This window comes from Symsagittifera roscoffensis, chromosome 10, assembly GCF_963678635.1.
Source record: "Symsagittifera roscoffensis chromosome 10, txSymRosc1.1, whole genome shotgun sequence".
Taxonomy (NCBI): Eukaryota; Metazoa; Xenacoelomorpha; order Acoela; family Convolutidae; genus Symsagittifera; species Symsagittifera roscoffensis.
The window spans coordinates 8,509,310-8,529,755 of NC_087071.1; the positions used below are offsets into that span (position 1 = coordinate 8,509,310).

Genomic DNA, 20,446 nt, shown 5'->3' on the forward strand with positions numbered 1-20,446 from the left:
AAAGAAACGGTTTGTTCAAAAAAATCCACATGTTGAGATTTCGAAATTGAAATTTAAAGAGATGGCCAGATTAGCAAAGGAGTATCACCTATGAGCGTTATAAGTTTTTTAATAGATCGCAGGAAATGGGAGAATCGTTAGAGTCATTTCATGCCGCACTAACTGCTCAAGATCACTTTATTTCTAAAATGCGAAGCCCAGCATTGCAGGACACACTCACGTTTGAGACATTACCTCCTGAAGAAGTGTTAAAACGTGCGATAAAATTCGAGCAGAGCAAACAATCGACACAGGCGTTTCAGAAATCCACACTGGGTACTGCACAAACAATAAGTCAACCAGGTTCTCAAATTAAAATCAAGCAGAAACCGATTCTGGCGGTGGGAAATAGGAATCAGAACAGTAGAAAACCCTTTCGCGAAAGGAATAGACGGAAACAGCCGGAAAGAAAAGCGATATCGAATAAATATAACGCAGATGATCGGAAACAATGCAATAGGTGTGGCAAACCATTTGTAGATGGACATTTGAAAAATTGTGCGGCAATGGGAAAACAATGTAAGAACTGTAATAAACCAAACCACTTTGCTCGAATGTGTCGTTTGCAACAAGTCAGTGAAATAACCGAGAATACAGAGAGTTCGGAGGAAGAATGTAATTTGATTCAAACATTTGATTCGTGCGAAGAATTTGAGGTTATGGCAATTGAACAAAAAGACAATCAGATAGAGATCATAAATCGAAACATCGAAGAGAAAGTAAGAGAGAACAGTGGCAGCAATGGAGTGAATAAACTCGAAACGAAAAAGATTGACATTCGGAAAGATTCAACATCGGGAAGGATGAAATCATTAAAAGCCCTAATCCGAATTGATAATCAAATAATAAATATAACAGTGGACACCGGAAGCCCAATTTCATTTCTAAGTTGAACAGTGGCGAAACAGATTTTAGACTCGTCAGGGAAAATACAGTTCACCCCGGTCGAAAAATTGAACTTGCCAGCACAATTCGTGGACAATAATAAAAAACCAATAGCAATATTGGGTGCTGTGAAGGCAAAAATACGGTCCGCTGGCTGGGAAGTTCCGGATGCTACATTTCTGATAACTGAACGAAGGACACGGTGTATCTTAGGTTTAGATTTACAAAATAAATTGGGTATAACCACTACGCAAAGACCCGCTCCGAAGAAAAAAATCCCGATTTGACATTATGCTGTGCGAACAGTCGGGGCCGTGGAAAGAAAAATTCTATGATGATTTCAAACCCCTGTTTGACAGAAAAGGACGATCAATACATCATGTAGTAAGTACAACGTTCAAGTACCCTCTCTGCCCGATTCAGGAAAAGGGGAGGAGAATACCCATCCATGTGCAAGGAATAGTTGAGAAGGAAATAAAAAAATTACTACTAGAAGGCCATATTCAAAGGTTAGACAAGTGTACTAGTGATTCTTTCATAGCCCCTATTGTCATCACAGTGAAGAAAGATGACTCAATTAAATTGGCTCTGGATGCAAAGCCCATCAATAGACAATTGTACAAAAACAAGTATCAGATGCCGAATGTGGAGGAGCTATTAGACGGTGTCAGTCAGATGGTAACTGCACAAGCAGCAGGTACCTTGTTTTTCACTGTGTTAGATTTGAAATATGCGTACAGTCAGTTAAAATTGACATCGCAAACTGCAAGACAGTGTAATTTCAACATCGTAGGGGGGAAAGCTACGGGTACTTATCGGTTTTTGACGGGATTCTACGGGTTGGCAGATATGCCAGCCGAATTTCAAAAAGCAATGGATCGAACGTTAAATAATTCTAAGAACACGTTTTGTTTCTTGGACGACATATTGATCGTCTCAAAGGGATTGGAGCTAGAACATGAAAAACTAATTACCGACGTTCGAATGAACTTAGATAAGTAATACTTATCTCTGAAGCTGTCGAAATGTGAATTCTTTAAAACAGAAGTAAATTGGCATGGACACAAACTTTCAGAAAGTGGTGTTACCCCGAAAATTACGAAAACGGGAGCTATTCTTAAGTTAGAGCACCCCAAGTCGCTCAAACAACTTAGATCCTTTCTAGGTAGTATTAATCACCTTTCGAAAATTATACCAAATGCAGCTATTTTGACAGACAAGCTTAGAGCATTATTGCGTGAGGAAAATGAAAAGAAAAAACTGAAAAATATTAAAGTCCCAGTAAAAAAATTCGAATGGGGACCCGAATACACTGAGGTATTCGGAGAAATCAAACAAGCAGTAGCAAACATTGCTAAACTGAATTATTATGACCCGATTAGGGATACTCGGGTCAAATGTGATGCAAGCCATAGTGGACTAGGGGCATCGTTAGAGCAACAAACAGAAAAGGATGAATGGATTCCAATTTCATTCGCATCGCGCTACCTGAATAATCAAGAAAAAAAGTATTCTACTAATGAGCTTGAGCTGTTAGCGGTAGTGTGGGCAGTTGATCGTTTCAAACATTACTTAATAGGAAAAAATTTGTAATAGTCACTGATCATAAGGCATTAACATCCGCCTTAGAAGGCAATCGGTCTAACAAAACATATCAATCAAGTTTAACGAGATGGGGGATAGATTATTGCCTTATCAATTGAAAATCGTCCATATTCCGGGAAAAGATATGGGGATATTTGATTATCTATCTAAAGAACCAACAGGAGAACCCAGAAACTAAATTGGATGAAAAATTTGTGATCACTTCAATTAAGTGTTTTTATAGAGCACTCGACTGTTTGTACAGTCGGCTGAATGATACTGATGTAACAATTCAGAGTGAAAAAGTTCTAGAATATTCTCAAAAACAGAAAAGAGAAGACAAGTTGTCAAAGTCCAGGCGTGGTTGCCATAGCAACAAAACGGTCAAAAACCGAACAAAGCTCGACCGGAACGAGAACGGTTGCAATTCAGATTTTTGCCTACTAATAACTTGTTGAATCCAAACACTTTTGTCAATTTCACTAGAGCAATTCAGTCGGTCAATTTAATCCAAAATAGTAAACAAGTCTCAGAAGAAATGGTGGACGGAAAAATGAAGAAAAAGACAGTGCGGATCGGAGACTGTAGGACACATGAGGAGAGCGATAAATTAACAGAAGAAGAAATAACCGAGACTACCTTTTATCGAACGTGTCGGATAAGGAGAGGAACACTAGATAGATCGGGGTCAGACAGTTTTGAAGAAGACAGCTGTGCTGCACGATCAGTAATGTGGGATCAAGACGCAGAGGAAACGAAAAACTTACTATCCATTTGGGATCTGGTCAGCAAAGATCAAGAGATGTCGGGAAACATCAAAGAGCTGGAGGCGGTAACTCAGATGGTCACGAGTAGCCCAAGAGCAGGTACTCGTTCAGTTTCACCAATTAAATCTATCATAGAAGTGGATCTAACCGCGGAGGACGACGATCAGAGTCAAGAGGTCAGCGAAATTCAACCATCGAAAAGCATCAACAAACGGCAAACTCAGTTGGAGAACTCACTGACAGACATGGGAGACGTCGGGAGTTTCAGTTTATCGAAACTGTTCGATAAAACGCTGTTGGCTGAACTCATCTCTGAGGATGTGTGGATAGACAGATTACGACGCGTAATAGAGAGGAGGGATCGGGCAGGATTTGAGCTCATGGGCCCATACACGAATCCGCTGTGGAATCAACTCTCAGTAATCGATGACTGCATTCTGGTAGACAATAGTCTAGCAGTACCAATTCAACTGCATCAAGCAGTTATGAAACGCATTCATAGAGGACATCCGGGGCAAGAGGCAACGATTGACGTGTCTAATTATTTGTGGTGGCCCCACATGCACAAGGATATCGTGAACTTAGCGGAAGAATGTAGAGAATGTACACGCTATGGTAAGAAATTACCAAAAAATTCCTCACAACCACTGCCACTGCTATCGCAGCCGGGTCAAGAGAATCAGATTACGCAGGACCTTTAGAAGAATATAAAGGAAAGAAAATCTACTTGCTAACAGCGATTGATTGGTTTTCGAAGTTTCCTTCGGTGAAAGTAACCAAATCAACGGGGGAAAAATCCACTATAAAATTCCTACGGTCGTACATAGATACGCACGGAATCCCAGAATCCATGAAAACCAATCAATTTTCCGGATTCAAAGGAAAGGCAATGAAAAAATTCGGTCTCGAAAATAACATAGAACAAAACTTCTGCCCGGTGGGCGACCATCGCGGGTGTGGTCTAGTTGAAAGAACACTTCAAACCATAAAAGGCGTTTGGGGGTGATGCTACTGAAAGAAAATGTAAAGTCGATTAAACTATGTCTCAGTACGATAATTAGGGACATGCGGTGGATAAATCAGAAAACCATTCAGAAATCACCGTTTGAAGCACATTTCGGTAGACTACCAAAAACGGAGTTTAAAATTATACGAGATGGATTTGTAGAATTCTCTGATCATTTAGATAAGCAGCATCTGGAGAGGTCGGCCTTAACTGCAAACCAACTCAAGAAGAGGATTGACCAATCTCGGGATTCTCTGAAAATTGTCAAAAAAGGGCAGAAAAGCAGGGATGTCAGCCCTCTCTTCAAACAGGCGAGTATGTCGACACAGGAGAAAAACAGAGCAAGAACTCTCCGGAACCTGTTAGAGGCTAACGCAAACTGGAATGCAGAGCGGCGTAGATATGACGGACCCAACCTCCAATAATTAGTGGACAACACAAGTACAATCGACCCACAGTTGCGAAAGGAACTTCTTTACTCATGGGAAAAGGGATTTGTCGAGGACAAACCAAAGGGGTCGGAGTGGAACAGTCACGACCTCAGCCGCAGAGACAAGACAAGAAGAAGTGGGGCGGCACTGACAAAACCGTTCAAAGGGAAAGTTGCGTTTGATTCACCGAAAACAGTGACAACAGCTGCAGGAGCAGTATACCGCAAAAGTGATCTGGTAAAGATGACGAGTTCACCTACGAAGATACCCAAGGACGGGACAAGCCAAAAGGAGAAGGCAAAGAGTCCATCAGAGGAGCCAAAGAGTAAGCACCAGAAGAAAAATGACGAGCTACTTGAGGACACGATATCGGAAGAGGAGGAATTGAACATATCGAGGGAACAGTTAAGGGACCTGTTTCAAGACAGCGCGACTGTGGTCACTTCGAGGGACACACCTGTTGGTGGGGGACTCAATTTAGCAATAAAGCGAGCAAAACCAAATCTCGGAGGTCCAAAGACAGCGGGACCAAAAACACAAGCGCAGGTGGCGTTAAACTCGATAGGGGACTCGCAGGATAAAAGGGAACGAACACTTAAATCCAAAGGGAAAGTGGATAAAAAGACAGCTGCTGTAACAGCAGAAGAAGTCACTGATCCAGGACAAACAGAAACGGTGGACCAAACTGATCAACCGAGCAGTTCGAACCCCAAAGCTAGACAGTCTAAAAAGCGCATAACAAGGGACACCTCACCTAGTTCAATCTTGAATGCGTTCCAAAAACAGGACATGGGAGACGAGAAATGGCAAAGCCTCGCCGATCAAGTGTTGACTAGAAGTCTGCAGAGAGAACGGCGGACGAAATAATTAAATCGAGAACGGAAAATCAGACAGAAACGACAGGCGAACACGGATCTCCATCAGGAATTTCGGACGACTCAGTCGTAGACGAACAAGGGAGTGCGAGCGTGAGACGTAGTAAGCGAACCACGAAAAACCAGGGGCCCAAAAGACTGGGTAGCCCAGTCAAACATTCGGTTAAGTACATTAGCGCGGACGAAGAAGCAGACATTAATGAAATGGCCCTAGAGCAGTATCGATACGGACTGGCGAATGTCAAGACGGACAAGAATAATCCGATGGAAACCCGATTGAAGCTTCTAGAACGCCATTTGTTTCGGAAAAAGTTTGGTTATGCCGCATTGGATACGACACAACCGTGGAGCACGCAGTGGAAAGTGCCCCTAGAAATTAAGAAACACTTAAAATAGAAAGAAGGTATTTGGAAAAACTTATAGTAAAAACTAAACACCTTCATCATCGATGGGATCACAAAAACTGAGCTGAAAAACTCGTAGTATTGTTATTTATTTATAAAATTTTATATGTACTAGATAAAATTTTATTGGTCCCTGGGGGAATGTGGTACTGCAGGATCCGCAGTACGTAACCTTGAGGACAGTTGCTAGCTACTGCATCTGCAGTAACCATATGTGCTAACTATATTTATTATGTTATTATTATGTAAGAGTGGTCAAGGCCATTTGGTGTTACTAAAACTTTATAGATGAATTGGTCAGTGTTTCATATTTCAAGCTATTGAACAGTAACCAATCTCAGCTACTAAACTTTGTTAACAAGACAAGATCAAGAACAGTAAATTAACAGTATCTCTTCTTACTTTTATTCCACAACACGCTACGCAGTTTAGGAATATCACAGGGACACACATTTAAGTCTTGGTTTTGTGGTATTTTTCATGACCAGCTGAATGTTTATTCACAGAATAATCTCAGATAGAGCTCTGCGGCTGTTTGTCACGCCGGATAGGTTCCATCTATCTCTGGTCGGATATGTTCGGGCTTTTTTTGTGTTCGATAATGCTTTTCATCTGAATCTGATGTTCTATGTCTCTGTTATATACCGCCACAACTTCTGTGATTATTTAAACTTCGATCCAAACTATAAACATCTAAAGCTCATGCAAATAAGGCGTTTCCAATAGCAACTTAAATTCAGTCTCTGAATGTTAAGTATGGCTGACACTGACCTCGAATCAGTTTAGAGACTGTGCCTTATAAGAATTAGTACGTATGGCGTTACGTATGGATATGTACTCATTTAATCATCAGACTTCTAAAAATTATTATAATTATACTGCATCAACACTGTATGATTTACCAACTGGTTGTTTTATTTAATTTCGCTGCTATTTATCTACGCAGGCAGTGTCAAAAGATTCAAACCAAAATATTGAAAACATTTAGTGTTGGAGATCAATTTATTCTAGATATTAGTAAACCGATCTGATCATGAAATAGTTCTTCTTAAATTATATAATTTAAGTGCAAGATATGGAGTGTAATTGTTTACTATTCAAAATTTGCGATCATATTTTAAGATATACCGCAAAAAGCGAAAATATGAATGAAACTCCGAGCGGATCATATGAAAAAAAAAATTCTAAAAGTTTGATTGAATTTGGCGTTTTTTCATCATAGCCCACAGGCAAGAGTTTAAAAATGAAGCTACCAAAATGGGTTAATTTATTATGAGGGGAAAAAGGAGGGTTCTTTAATTCCGCTGCACTTTTTTTCACAGGTGTTCAATTTGGATAATCAGCCTCAGAGCACAGTTTCCCTCTACTACGACACTTTCTATTGGGTTGTTCAATTTTACGAGGCTCCGGGCAGACAGGGCCCTGATTACGAGACTAGTTTCCTGCTTTTAAACCCAGTTATCCTACCCAAAGTGTCTGACTCGGTCGATTATCCAGATAGTCTCATAGTTGGCGCTCCGGACGAAGTGGTTTGGTCATACAAGTCTTCGCACTCCACAGACCCGGTTACACTATATTTTTTTTGTTTTTCTTATATTACACTAAATTTTCTCTTATATTTTCTATACTTTCTGCTTCTAGTATATGCGTGTTTTCAATTACGGCCACTCAAACACGAGTCGAGATTACGTTCAAAACTTTTCAAAACAAACGACTCAAAGTTTCAGAAAAACAAATCGCTCATTTTTCTGCAAGAAAGCATTCAAACTGTTCAAGCGGTTCTTTGAAAATCTCGACTAAGAACTAGATGACAAAATATCTTCCGATCATCAAATCCGAACGAAGCTAGTTAAGCTACAACTGCTTATACTGATGTCTGAAATCAATCTCTCTTTCGATCCTTAAGTAAAAACCGTGTCAAAAAATCAGGTTTTCAGGTTCATCTAAAACGCACCGTTTTTTTAATGAAAAAATGGTTAAAATCCCCAATATTGCGAACAACTTGTCATCATTTATGATTTAAGCCTGTTTTGTAAATACTACTGTTTCAGCTGCCTTTCGCCAATTCGATTGATTTAGAATGGGTCCTTCCCTCTTTCGTCACAAAGTGCGACCTTACTTTTGTGAAATCCGAAACCAACACCATATTTGCGGGGGCTACTATAATCGCCGCTAATCGAAATATGAATGAAAGCAGCGACTACTGGGACCCTGGACACAAATACTTGCATGGCTTCCGCATAGAAAATTTAACAAGAAATAATGTTTTTTTTTTACAAAATTGGAACCACACAAAATTTTTTATTTTCATACTTATTTTCCAGAGGTGATTGTGATAGGGAAAAATATGCTAAAACCTTGGGGGCGAAAGAATAGAAAACAGGGTGCGAATTTTTTGGTTTAATTAGAGTAGTTTTTTTGGGGGGTATGATTACAATTTTTTGGGGCTGTAGTGATTGGGGTATTGGGGGGTGGGGGGGGGGGGGATGTTGCAAATGTTAGTAGTTTAGGGGTGAGGTAATGGTAGATAACAATACCCCCTGAAATTGATTGCCACTTGAAAACTGAATATTATGCGGCACCCGCTAAATGCGACAGAGTTACATTCAACTGTGAGGATGATTATTATGTCCCCAGTGTACCAATGAGTGCGTTCACTACTACAGTTCACACGTTTCCGTTGGCGCCTCAAATCCAAAGCGTGGCACAGAACTTTCAGGCGGTTAATGCTCAAGTCGTTTTGCTCTATCCCTACTCGCGTACTGGAACCACCGGAGGATTTTCAGGTATTGTTTCTACTGCTCCCCAATTATCAAATCTCGGATTAACGAGATCAGACAAAAATGATCGATTCTGATTGGTTGACAATAAAAGTATTGCAAAGTTTTCCCAGAAGGGTTCTTCAGATATAACCATTGCTGATTCAGAAAAAACTCAATCTTTACAAATTAGGTTTTAGTCTTTGACCAACGTCTATTTAGTCGAGAATTTGACAGACTTTTCTGTGATTTTGCGCTGATTCCTGCATTCATGAAGCATGGCTCAATCATCCGTGAAACAATATTTATTATCTACTGCTCCGGTCTAAGGGTAGATCGGGTTGTTGATAGACAAAAAAACTGGTTCTGACATTTATTGATATAACTGCACATAATTGGATAAAGGAACAAAAAATTTTGTCATAAATTTCGGTATTTTTAAGTACATATTTCGACGTTTAAAATTGCAAACGTAAACGTTGGTCTCTATCAATTTCAGCAGCATTTTTTGACAAACACGAAAGTTATCGGCCAAAAACCTGTCTTTTTCAGGTCAGATATAGTCGACATCAAATGGTCTCGCGTTTTTTGTACGAATGCAAACATAACTACTGAATAGAAATAGACAAATAAGTTGGGCCGAGACGGTCTCGAACCCGCGCCGACGGATAATTTATATTGTATTTGGCACCTATGAACAGTTGTGTTAGCCTCCCGACCAATGCGGTTTGTCGCTTTACCCTCTCTCTCTCTCTACTTTACTAGTACAAGCTTTAGATACTTTCACGCAAGTATTTCATAAAGAAACATCTTGGGACCCCTAAGAAGCGAGGACCTCACTCTCTGGTAGCGGTTTTTGTGGAGGAGGCAATTGCGTCTTTGTCGTAGTTAAAGCTTATGACACGTGCTAGTTGATAATACCCACAAGAGCTTCTTTCCTCGACAATACAAACAAGATCTCTGGACCTGAGGTCAGCATGCTGGGCAATTCTGCGCCGAATTTAATGAGAGAAGCCACATTTTCTCGTAGCTAATGAATCCAGATCCGCAACGAAGTAGCGCTTGCATCGGGCGAAGTGGTCGTCTGTTTTGACTGAAGGAAAACTGACAAAGAGTTGTCCCAGTAGTAGTTCAATAGTCGTACTGCTCAAATTTATTGTACACGAGTGTAAGAGGACGCATATTTATAGAAAGTCGTCTGAGGAACTTTTTCAGTAAATTAATGAGGTGCGCGGATCAAACAGAACACTCCTTTAGATTATGAACAAGCCTTTCTCACGATTCATTGCGGTGAGGCAAAGATGGAAGTTTGTTTTAATTCTAACATTTATGTGCAAAAAGAGAGGGTTCGAGATCGCTCAACGCTAACAGCAAACAAAAGAAATTCTTTTTTCTTCCGCCGAAAAAAATCTTTCCATTGTTGGACTAGATTGTTGACGCAGTTCTATGCAGAGCGATAAACCTTTCCTATCTGCCTACGTATCTTCCATATAGGGAAATACTTCTATTTGGATGACTCTTGTGGTAAAAAAAAATGAAACAAAATGCAGGAAATTTTTCCGGAAAAACTGCAGTTATTGAACGGTGTTTGGCGGGATCCCAGGTGCTCGACTGGCACCTCAGACATTAACGTGTGACTGTTTCCATCTACCGTTCAGGGCCCAACTCGCAGATATGTTCAATGTTGCTAAAAGGAATTGAATTTCAAGCGGATGACTGAAGGTGGTGTATCTAAACAGTTGGTACATTCCAAATGGGCGATAGCATGAAGGTAGTTCATAAAATAATGATCATGATTTTAGTGCAGATAAACCAAAAAGATGGCTTATGCGACCTGACAGACAAAGTGGGATAAAGTTGCAACGACATTCAAATTTCTTACATGCTTCTCAGAGTGAAACAATTTAGGCTTTGGCGTTAGTGTCTCGTTATGATGTAGGCATTGTTTCATTTTTTTGAGTGTTCAAGCTCAAAGGGATTGATTATTGTAAGTACTTCTCCACGACAATGACGGAATTTAGGACCTAGTGTGAGAATAAATGCTACGGTGGGTAACAGCTTAACAAAAGATTCTTAGTGAGACCAATTGATGCCTGTGTGGTTGATACCGACTCTGCGATATTATTTGATGCGGTAACGAAAAAAAGATCAAGGGTATCTTTGAATCATGTTTTCGCAACTACCTCAACAATTGGATGGAAGGGCCAGTCACAGGTTCTGAGGAACGTTCAACATTTTGTCCTGTTGTTGACTGTCAGAGCTTCAACGGCAATGTCTCGGGGGCCCCTATCTGCAGGATTTTTTTCGGTGTCGATCTAAACTCACTCGTCAACTCTGATAATGACAAAAGCAGGTTGCTAACTGACGTTGATTAGATCAAAAGGAGCATCGCTCATCGGGTTGATAAGGACTTTAATTATATCTTCTTTTGAAATGTTTCGCCATTAACGCAGCTTGCAATTCTAAATTAGGTATGGAATAGCCTTCATTGACGCTGATTGCGTTTTATAAAGAATGAAGAAGAGTTTATTATCTTGATTATATAAACTGCGCGAACGAAGAAAACCAACTGAACCAATAATGTCTTGCTAACAATCTCCAAACAAAGCAACTCATTTTTGTTAACTGCAAACGGAGAATAGCAAGGCTCAATTGCAAGCTGACCAAAGATGAATAGGCTGGAAAGCCAATGGAAAAAGTCTTCAGTCAGTTTTTCTGGAAGGAGAACATCCCACCGTTGACAGTGGATTCTTCCTAATTCTTTAAGTGGAGCCGCGCAATCACAAGTTATTAGCAGCCGAAAGATTTCAAAAACTGTACAGATGAAGCCTAGACCAGTGCGCTGTATATCATTTTTGTTCAATTCTCTATTTATACTTCAGCTGTCTACCAAAGTGTCTTCAAAGTGGTTCTTCTTCAAACTGAGTTCATGTAATTTTCGCTCATTTGTAAATCTTCTTCAGGGTGTTTCAATGAGTCAAGTTAATTGTTCAGAAAAAACTTTGCATCACTGCAGATTGTGCGTCTGAAAAAAGGCTTGATTGTAAAGAGTATTTCATTGAAGTGCGGAAACATTAGATGTGGAGGCCCGAGCGCGCTCCAAATAAATGTCGAGTGCTTTGATACATTATGATATCGGCTGTGGATTCCTCCCGCTACAACAGTTGCCGAGATTGTTTATCTTTCCTTCATATCAGCAGATACTTCATATTGAACTAACGGAACCTCATTTTTACGGCTTGAACCAGAACGATCCAGGATTTTTGGATGCTCCATCGAAGAAGCGCCAAACTTTTCCCGGCTTGTTTGGGTCAATCATCGGGTCGTAAGCAGGACCCTATTTTCTCGCGGAACGACTTTTCAGTCGTGGGCATGAACCGTGATTACATATCTTTGCCTTATGAAAGAAAAGCGTTTTTTATCGATGCGCTTTTCCAAAGATTTTAACTTGGCGTGCGCGGAGAAAATTTGTTGGTATTCCTGACTTCTCTTCAGCACAGATGAGCTCTTCCTGAAAACCGGAAATAAAGGGTATATGGTGTTTTTCCCTTGTAGTATCTCGCCGGGAGGATAAATTGAAAGGAAACAAAACTAGTAATCGAATTTTAATTCAAGATAACATTTTCGTTTTAGGATTATTTGAAGTCTAACCGTAATCACAATCAAGGTCAAATTACAAAAAAGCAAATCAAATTTTGAAAGCATTTCAATCATTACCAGCTGATTTGGCCTGACAATTTTAACTGTAATGCACCCTTGAATGAATTTAGATTACTGCACACAAGGGTAAGTCATGCACACAAGGGTAACCATCCAGATTACTGACTACCAAAAAAAACCAGTTGCCTTATCCGAGGAGTGAGATGATCCAGTCCCCTTGATATCGAAAAAAATTTAAAAATTAGGTTTTATAGTTTTTTGGATCCCCTTAGGCTTTTTGTACAGTTGGGCGTTTAGGCTGCTTGCCCTCGGTTTTTTTTTCTTTTTGGGTTTTAGCGCTCCTTTTTCTTCGCTTCAATAATCGGTTTGGACTTAGTTGATTGTCGCTTGGCTTTCGCGATTTAACCAGCCGGCGTTTTCTCTCCTAGTTTCAGCGGCTCTTCTTAATTGTTTCATCTTCTTAATTGAAAGTAAATTGTTTCAAAGTAAAGCCGCTCTTCTTAATTGAAAGTAAATTGTTTCATCTAAACACCCCGCAATAAATCTGTCTGGAACTTTTGTTGTCCTGCCTGAAGGAAGAGTCGTCTGTGCCTTTGTTTTTCTTCTCTGATTTGCATTTTTCGTGTCTTAAGTCGTGAATTTTTGTTAAGGTTACCTCCGTTACCCCTGTCGATAGAGACGTCACTCAATTTTGCAAAGCTGGAATCTACTTGTAGTGTAGTTGAGGAAATTGTTTCGGGTGTTTTATCCCCTGTGTTCGGTTGGCTCAGCGTCTGTGATATCGAAAACTTCTGATCCTGAACTGGACCTCTGATCCTGGTTACTGTAGGTTCGCTTTCTTTCCAAACCTGTTAAAGCCTTGGTTGCTGCCGATTGCCTACGTAATGCGTCTTCTTGCTTTCTATGACGTAATTTCGTAGTCCCTGATTTTTCCCTCAAAATAGATTTCTGGTACCGATTTCCTGAAGATTTCTTCAAGATCGACTGTGTTTTGTTGCGATTCACCGGACTGACTCGTAAGATCGGCTGTGCCTTACAGATTGATGGTGCTCCTTTTCGGGTCGCAATTTTCCACGATGGAATGCGTTCTATAGTCAGGCCCAAGTTCGAATTGCGAACCACTATTTTTTCCACCTGACTTTTCAACGTCGTTTGTTGAGCTCGTTGCTTAAAGAATTGCTCTGCCCGTTGGCACCTCTGTCCAGTCCCCATCTAGAGCCCTATTTTTCCTGCCCCGAATTGTCGTGGGGTCCAGGTTCAGATTGAATGCTCGGATTTTGTCCTTTGGTGTGTCTGATGGTTCATCTATGTCCTTCATTAATACTACGAAAGGCAGTTGGTTCATTCGTTTTCTTGTTTCGTCATTGCGCACTTTTCTTTCATTTTCAATTCTGATGCCACTGCTTGAATCTATATCCCGGCGTTGCTCCTCTGACATCAATGGTGTTCCCAAAGTTTCCCTGTCTGAACAGGGTTTAACTGCTTTACCCAATTTGAGTCGAACTAATTACGCTAGGTACTGATGGTTGACAGTGACCAAATCGGTTTTGTCCTAAGTTTGGCTAGAATGGCGACAACCCATACATCTTTTGGGCCGTAGTTCTAATAGTGGATAGTAATTTGTTATATGCGTGATCTAATCTTAAAGATTCGTTTCTCTCTTCCTTCATTCATCGCATTCGACTGTCATCCTTTTTATAAATCTCTCTGCCAATTGCATACTACGGTGAGTGCGTGTCAAAGCCACAATTATGTCGATGTTATTTTTTTCGCTATTTCCGGTGATTGCAGTCCACGTTGGACACGGCGCTAAGTCTACTCGGATAGCGCGTTCCTCTTGATATCGACCTTTACGTAATTTTTGATTTTGTCGTTAAAAACTTTACGCATTTCTGGCATTAGCATGGTTAAAAAACCTATCTATGGCTAGCAGAATGAGTACTTTTGTAATTTTCATTGGATGCAGGGCTGGCGAATTCTCTTTGAGTTTTCTCCATAGGTATAATTGAGTTTTTAAGTGGCTTCCATGGTAACCTTGGGTGTTCAAGGGTATGAGAGTCCTGCCTTGCTCACCCTGGTTAAAGATGCAACGTTGTTTCAGCGGCAACCATGTCGTCTCAGATGCCGAAAGATTAGCCAGGGATATGGTTAGTGTGGAAAAGGGGGAGGGTAGTGTGGGGTAGTTGAAAGATGCACGTGTAGTGTTTACACATGCATCTCTCAAAACTGACGGTATGTCCACATTCTTGGCCACCCACACGGTTCCTGCTTCCATCTGATATTCTCTCCAGTGATGATAAGAGTAATTGCCCTGATACATCAACCCTCATGTTTGGCTAGTATGTAGTCCCTCAATTCCTTCAAAATTCATTCTTTTTTGTTAGTCAGCGCTTCAATCAGTTTTTGGTTGGAACTCCGCAACAGTCTTATTGCCATTTTGTCGTTTATCGTGACTTTGGCCGTTTCATCCCAATTGTGGATTGATGATAACAACAGAACGTCCCAGTCCTTGTTGTTACTCTCATCCGTTTCTATCGGTTTTTCACTGTCGCTTTCGGCGATGAACATGTTCGTTGTTTGTATGAGTCTTTAAAGGCAAGGATTTACCTCCTTCGTACGGATACAGCTACAGCCGACCTATAACTAATTTGGATATAACATCGACATTACTTTTCATTGGTTTCGAACCCTCGCTATGATTTGAAATCCGAACCAATCAATATTCTCTTTAAGGAACTACTTTTTTCTGATAATCACGTAGAAGTTTTCCGAATCCAAACGTTCGAGACAGTTTTCAACTGATGTAAAATCTTCCATTCAGCCACCTTTGGTGACAAGAAGGATTCCATCTAAGAAGCAGGACGTTTTTGTAGTCCTGATAGTGTTTTGTCTAACGCTTGCTGGAATATGGCTGGCATGTCGGTCAACCCATAACCCTTTTGGAACTGGTAGATTCCCAATGCTTTCCCCTCTATAATTCTCAGGTCGTACCACTAGGTTCAACGGTAGTTGAGAGTAGGCATGTTTCAGGTCCAGATTCGAGAACCAGATCGGATCCCTTTCCGAGCGAGTGATCTCTTTTGCGATGCAGTCTTGCAAATTCTTTGACATCTATCGTTTTTTCTTGTAAGTATACTTGCTGAGGACTGTCAAATCTAATGCCGCTAATTTAATAGATAGATGCAGCTTAATGCTGACCATATTTGGTAACACTAACTTGTTGTCTGAGGTTTTTTCAATTTTTTAGTATGTTTGATATCTTGAAAACCATAAAAAACTTCTTCTACTTTCTCTTTTAAAACAATGGGAAAATTGCTACCTTTCTGATGTATCACCCTAAAGATCTGACAAAGTTTTGAGCGAACCGATAAATTAGTGGCGAGTCCAATTTGTGTGAGCAGTCCATTAAACTTAGAAGGGAGCCTATTTTTCATTGCGCGTCTGTCTAGAACTTTTCCGTAACCTTACCCTTCGATGCTCCGTCGTTGTCCGTTATCACCGCCGGCACTTTTGATTTGCATCCCAAAAGGATTTGTTACATGTTTCCACGTTCTTCTCGGGCATCCAATTTGGGACAATAGTGGCTACACTGCCGTTGTCCGCGATGAACATGAGTTCCACTTCTTTCTTAACCCACTTGTCTAGGGTTCTGAATTCGTTCATTTCTAAAAACGAGGTTTCCCAGCCTTTGGCTAACGATAGTCCCAAAAAATTTTTCTTTCTTCAAAAGTCTGCTGACAGTTCAACTTCCATTTCTCCAGATGGGATGAACGCCAGTTCAAAACAGGTTGTAATGCAAAACTTATCCAGATATGCACGGCCGACGAGTTCTGGTCGACCAAATTTTCGCTCAAGTTTCACGAGAGCATCCTTGTACATTGCACCGCTATTATTGATTTGCGCTATAACTGGTGATTTCCGGTGATTAATGTGTCGAGGTATAAAAACGGAGCATCATAAGACAGTTTAGCGAGCCGACAGAGTTTTGAACTGCTCAATAATTTGTATCACTGCAACGGATCGCCGTTGTTATGATCAAATTTCCATTGCAGCAATGAATCATTTCGACTAACAGTGGTGATTTATCACAAATCCTGTACGGTTATCAGATCAGACGTTGATATTTGGCACGAGCAGGAAGAAAAATTATGTGGCCTAGGTATTCTCAATGGTGCAAAATACGATTGCTCTATGATTATGGAATTGCTAGTGGCAAAGCTACGGTTGTAGTATACGGTTCCACCAGCTATTATTGAACTATTTGAAGCCGATAGTTGCCTTGTGGGTGTGAGGGTTGCAAACAGAACAATTTTGATGTAAAAGTATTGGTAACCTTACCAAGTTAAGATGTTAAGGGATCAAGCCTCCCATTTCTCATGTTCGCTATGTAATGGCCCAAAAACCGATGCAATCATAGCTGAGATAGCCTGAGAGAATTTTGTCCATGCTTACATTTGATCATTTTATCCCCATTCAACTACCGTTGTTTGTCATCGACAAACTTCTGATTTTGGAACTCGTTTTTTTCCACTTAAGGCGAATATCAGTTTCGGTATGGCTTTCAGTTCCCTCGCAGTGCTATTCTTGTATCAACTTGATCAAGTTTCCGTTTGTTTGAGGTCACTGAGGTATCCCGAAGGTGAGCTGAGCTAAAACAGTCGGTGAGCTGAGCTACAACAGTCGACTGTGTTTTGTTGTGATTTGCAGGACTGACTCGTAAGATCGGCTGTGCCTTACAGATTGATGGTGCTCCTTTTCGGGTCGCAAATTTCCTCGATGGAATGCGTTCTATAGTCAGGCCCAAGTCCAAATTGCGAACCACTACTTTTTTCCACCGGACGTTTCAACGTCGTTTGTTGAGCTCGTTGCTTGAAGAATTTCTCTGCCCGTTGGCACCTCTGTCCAGTCCTTATCTAGAACCCTATTTTTCCTGCCCCGAATTGTCGTGCGGGTCAGAATCAGATTGAATGCTCGGATTTTGTCCTTTGGTGTGTCTGATGGTTCATATATGTCCTTTGTTAATACTACGAAAGTTAGTTGGTTCATTCGTTTTCTTGTTTCGACATTGCGCACTTTTCTTCGATACTAATGCCACAGCTTGAATCTTTATCCCGGCGTAATCTGCTCCTCTGACATCAATGGTGTTCCTACAGTTTCCCTGTCTGAACAGGGCTTAACTACTTTAGCCAATTTGAGTTGAACTAATTACGCTTGGTACTTATGCTTGACAGTTGCCAAATCGGTTTTTGTCCTATTCATCTTTTGGGCCGTAGTTCTAATAGTGGCTAGTAATTTGTTATATGCGTGATCTAATCTTAAAGATTCGTTTCTCTCTTCCTTCATTCATCGCATTCGACTGATATCCTTTTTTATAAATCTCTCTGCCAATTGCATACTACGGTGAGTGCGTGTCAAAGCCACAATTAGGTTGATGTTATTTTTTTCGCTACTTCCGGTGATTGCAGTCCACGTTGGACACGGCGCTAAGTCTACTCGGATAGCGCGTTCCTCTTGATATCGACATTTACGTAATTTTTGATTTTGTCGTTAAAAACTTTACGCATTTCTGGCATTAGCATGGTTAAAAAACCTATCTATGGCTAGTAGAATGTGTACTTTTGTAATTTTCATTGGATGCAGGGCTGGCGAATTCTCTTTGAGTTTTCTCCATAGGTATAATTGAGTTTTTAAGTGATTTCCACTCGTATTAAGTGTTCAAGGGTGTGAGATTCCTGCCTAGCTCACCCTGGTTAAAGATGCAACGTTGTTTCAACGGCAATCATGTCCTCTCAGATGCCGAAAGATTAGCCAGGGATAGGGGTAGTGTGGAAAAGGGGGAGGGTAGTGTGGGGTAGTTGAAAGATGCACGTGTAGTGTTTACACATGCATCTCTCAAAACTGACGGTATGGCCACATTCTTGGCCACCCACACGGTTCCTGCTTCCATCTGATATTCTCTCCAGTGATGATAAGAGTAATTGCCCTGATACATCAACCCTCATGTTTGGCTAGTATGTAGTCCCTCAATTCCTTCAAAGTTCATTCTTTTTTGTTAGTCAGCGCTTCAATCAGTTTTTGGTTGGAACTCCGCAACAGTCTTATTGCCATTTTGTCGTTTATTGTGACTTTGGCCGTTTCATCTCAACTTTGGACTGATGATAACAACAGAAAGTTCCAGGCCTTGTTGTTACTCTCATCCGTTTCTATCGGTTTTTCACTTGTCGCTTTCGGCGATGAACATGTTTGTTGTTTGTATGAATCTTTAAAGGCAAGAAAGGCAAGAATTTACCTCCTTCGTACGGATACAGCTACCGCCGACCTATAGCTAATTTGGATATAACATCGATATTACTTTTTATTGGTTTCGAACACTCGCATTGATTTGAAATCCGAACCAATCAATGTTCTCTTTAAGAAACTAATTTTTTCTGATAATCACGGAGAAGTTTTCCGAATCCAAACGTTCGAGACAGGTTTCAACTGATGTAAAATCTTCCATTCAGCCACCTTTGGTGACAATAAGAATGCCATCTAAGAAGCAGTACGTTTTTGTAGTCCTGGTAGTGTTTTGTCTAACGCTTGCTGGAATATGGCTGGCATGTCGGTCAACCCATAGTACCTTTTTGGAACGAACCGATAATCTTGGCGAGTCCGATTTGTGTGAGCAGTCCATTGAACTTAGAAGGGAGCCTATTTTTTATTGCGCGTCTGTCTAGAATTTTTCCGTAACCTTACCCTTCGATGCTACGTCGTTGTCCGTTATCACCGCCGGAACTTTTGATTCGAATCCCAAAAGGATTTGTTACATATTTCCACGTTCTTCTCGGGCATCCATTTTGGGACAATAGTGGCTACACTGACGTTGTCCACGATGAACATGCGTTCCACTTCTTTCTTAACCCACTTGTCTAGGGTTCTGATTTGGTTCATTATCTAAAAACAAGGTTTCCCAGCCTTCGGCTAACGATAGTCCCAACAAATTTTGCTTTCTTCAAAAGTCTGCTGCCAGTTTGACTTCCTTTTCTCCAGATTGGATGATCGCCAGTTCAAAACAGGTTGTAATGCTAAATTTATCCAGATATTGACGGCCGACGAGTCCTGGTTGACCAAATTTTTGCTCATGTTTCACGAGAGCACCCTTGTACATTGCATCGCTATTATTGATTTGCGCTATGACTGGTTTTGTTTTGCCGGTCGAGGTATAATAACTGAGCATCATAAGACAGTTTAGCGAGCCGACAGAGTTTTGAACTGCTCAATAATTTGTATCACTGCAACGGATCGCCGTTGTTATGATCAAATTTCCATTGCAGCAATGAATCATTTCGACTAACAGTGGTGATTTATCACAAATCTTGTACGGTTATCCGATCAGACGTTGATAATTGGTATGAGCAGGAAGAAAATTATGTGGCCTAGGTATTCTCAATGGTGCAAAATACGATTGCTCTATGATTATGGAATTGCTAGTGGCAAAGCTACGGTTGTAGTATACGGTTCCACCAGCGATTATTGAATTATTTGAAGCCGATGGTTGCCTTGTGGGTGTGAGGGTTGCAAACAGAACAATTTTGATGCAAAAGTATTGGTAACCTTACCAAGTTAAGATGTTAAGGGATCAAGCCTCCCATTTCTCATGTTCGCTATGTAATGGCCCAAAAACCGATGCAATCATAGCTGAGAGAGCCTGAGAGAATTTTGTCCAAGCTTACATTTGATCAATTTATCCCCATTCAACTACCGTTGTTTGTCATCGACAAACTTCTGATTTTGGAACTCGTTTTTTTTCCACTTAAGGCGAATATCAGTTTCGGTATGGCTTTCAGTTCCCTCGTAGTGCTATTCTTGTATCAACTTGATCAAGTTTCCGTTTGTTTGAGGTCACTGAGGTATCCCGAAGGTGAGCTGAGCTAAAACAGTCGGATCTTAAGAAGACGGCAAAAGATTTTAATTCGCAAAGTTTTTTATCTCCAGAACTCAAAGGCAACAATTCAGCAGCTTTCAGCTAATTCAGTGTTTTCCCAGCAACTTTTTGT

General features: G+C 40.7%; 2 protein-coding genes across 2 annotated transcripts in view; both read left to right on the forward strand.

Moving 5' to 3' along the window:
• The window catches only part of LOC134855191 (uncharacterized), a 623,579-nt gene that overhangs the window by 82,777 nt on the left and 520,356 nt on the right, over positions 1 to 20,446 (forward strand). The gene's annotated exons all lie outside the window — the stretch shown is intronic.
• On the forward strand, positions 7,314 to 11,685 carry LOC134854967 (uncharacterized; the record flags this gene model as incomplete). Its single annotated transcript, XM_063871347.1, is given in 4 exon segments — positions 7,314 to 7,556; positions 8,043 to 8,255; positions 8,519 to 8,777; positions 11,633 to 11,685. Coding segments are annotated over 4 exon segments (768 nt in total), but the record flags the coding sequence as incomplete, so codon positions are not given.